Genomic DNA, 775 nt, shown 5'->3' on the forward strand with positions numbered 1-775 from the left:
AAAAATAAAAACAGGCCCAGGCATCCTATTATGGCCCAAAATGGTACGATAGGAGCCATAAACTCAACAAACCAGGCTGGTTCAAAATTTAAGCAATGAATTTTGAACTTTTAATGATACCACTGCATTGAAAGATAGAATAACTGTAACAACTAGGAAGAAAAGGACTGTCTTCAACTGTTCAGGGCAAAATATGAGCATTTTGCAGTTGATTCTGAATTTTTATTTTTTTTTGCAAATCAGAAAAATGAAGAGGCGAATCCGTTAACCAAGAAATTAAATTGGTGTGGCCTTATTGTACAGGAATACTTGATCTTCCCTACGGACCATTCTGGAAGCAGCAGCGCAAGTTTACCATCATGGGTCTCCGAGACTTCGGCTTTGGAAAACGCAGTTTGGAGGGGAAAATCCTGGAGGAAATACAAGGGCTACGGGAGGAAATACTCAAGAAGGGAGAGAAGCCGTTCAGCATCAGGCTTCCGCTTCAGAACGCAGTTGGTAACGTCATCTGCTCCATCGTACTTGGCAAACGCTTCGAGTATAATGACAAGAAGTTTGAAAAGATCATGAAGGCTTTTGATCAAAATCTTGGTTTTGAACAACAAGTGGCAGCCATAGCAAACTTTTTCCCATGGGCACGGCACATTCCAGTGGTGAAGAGAGCTTTTGCCAAAGTGCAGACCAACCTGGAAACCTGCCTTTCTGTCATGCGAGAAGACATTGCTGCGCACAAGGAACATTTGACCCCAACGACATACGAGACTTCATCGATACA

The 775-nt window shown here is 42.5% G+C and overlaps 1 protein-coding gene across 1 annotated transcript in view; it reads left to right on the plus strand.

The window, feature by feature from the left end:
• LOC109461725 (cytochrome P450 2U1-like) overlaps nt 1-775 on the plus strand; it is a 5,856-nt gene that overhangs the window by 2,514 nt on the left and 2,567 nt on the right. Inside the window, exon 3 of the mRNA XM_019758113.1 lies at nt 304-719. Coding sequence (XP_019613672.1) covers nt 304-719 — 416 coding nt within the window. The remainder of the gene's footprint in view (nt 1-303; nt 720-775) is intronic.

Source organism: Branchiostoma belcheri, unplaced genomic scaffold (genome assembly GCF_001625305.1).
Source record: "Branchiostoma belcheri isolate BF01 breed outbred unplaced genomic scaffold, Haploidv18h27 scaffold95, whole genome shotgun sequence".
Classification (NCBI taxonomy): Eukaryota; Metazoa; Chordata; class Leptocardii; order Amphioxiformes; family Branchiostomatidae; genus Branchiostoma; species Branchiostoma belcheri.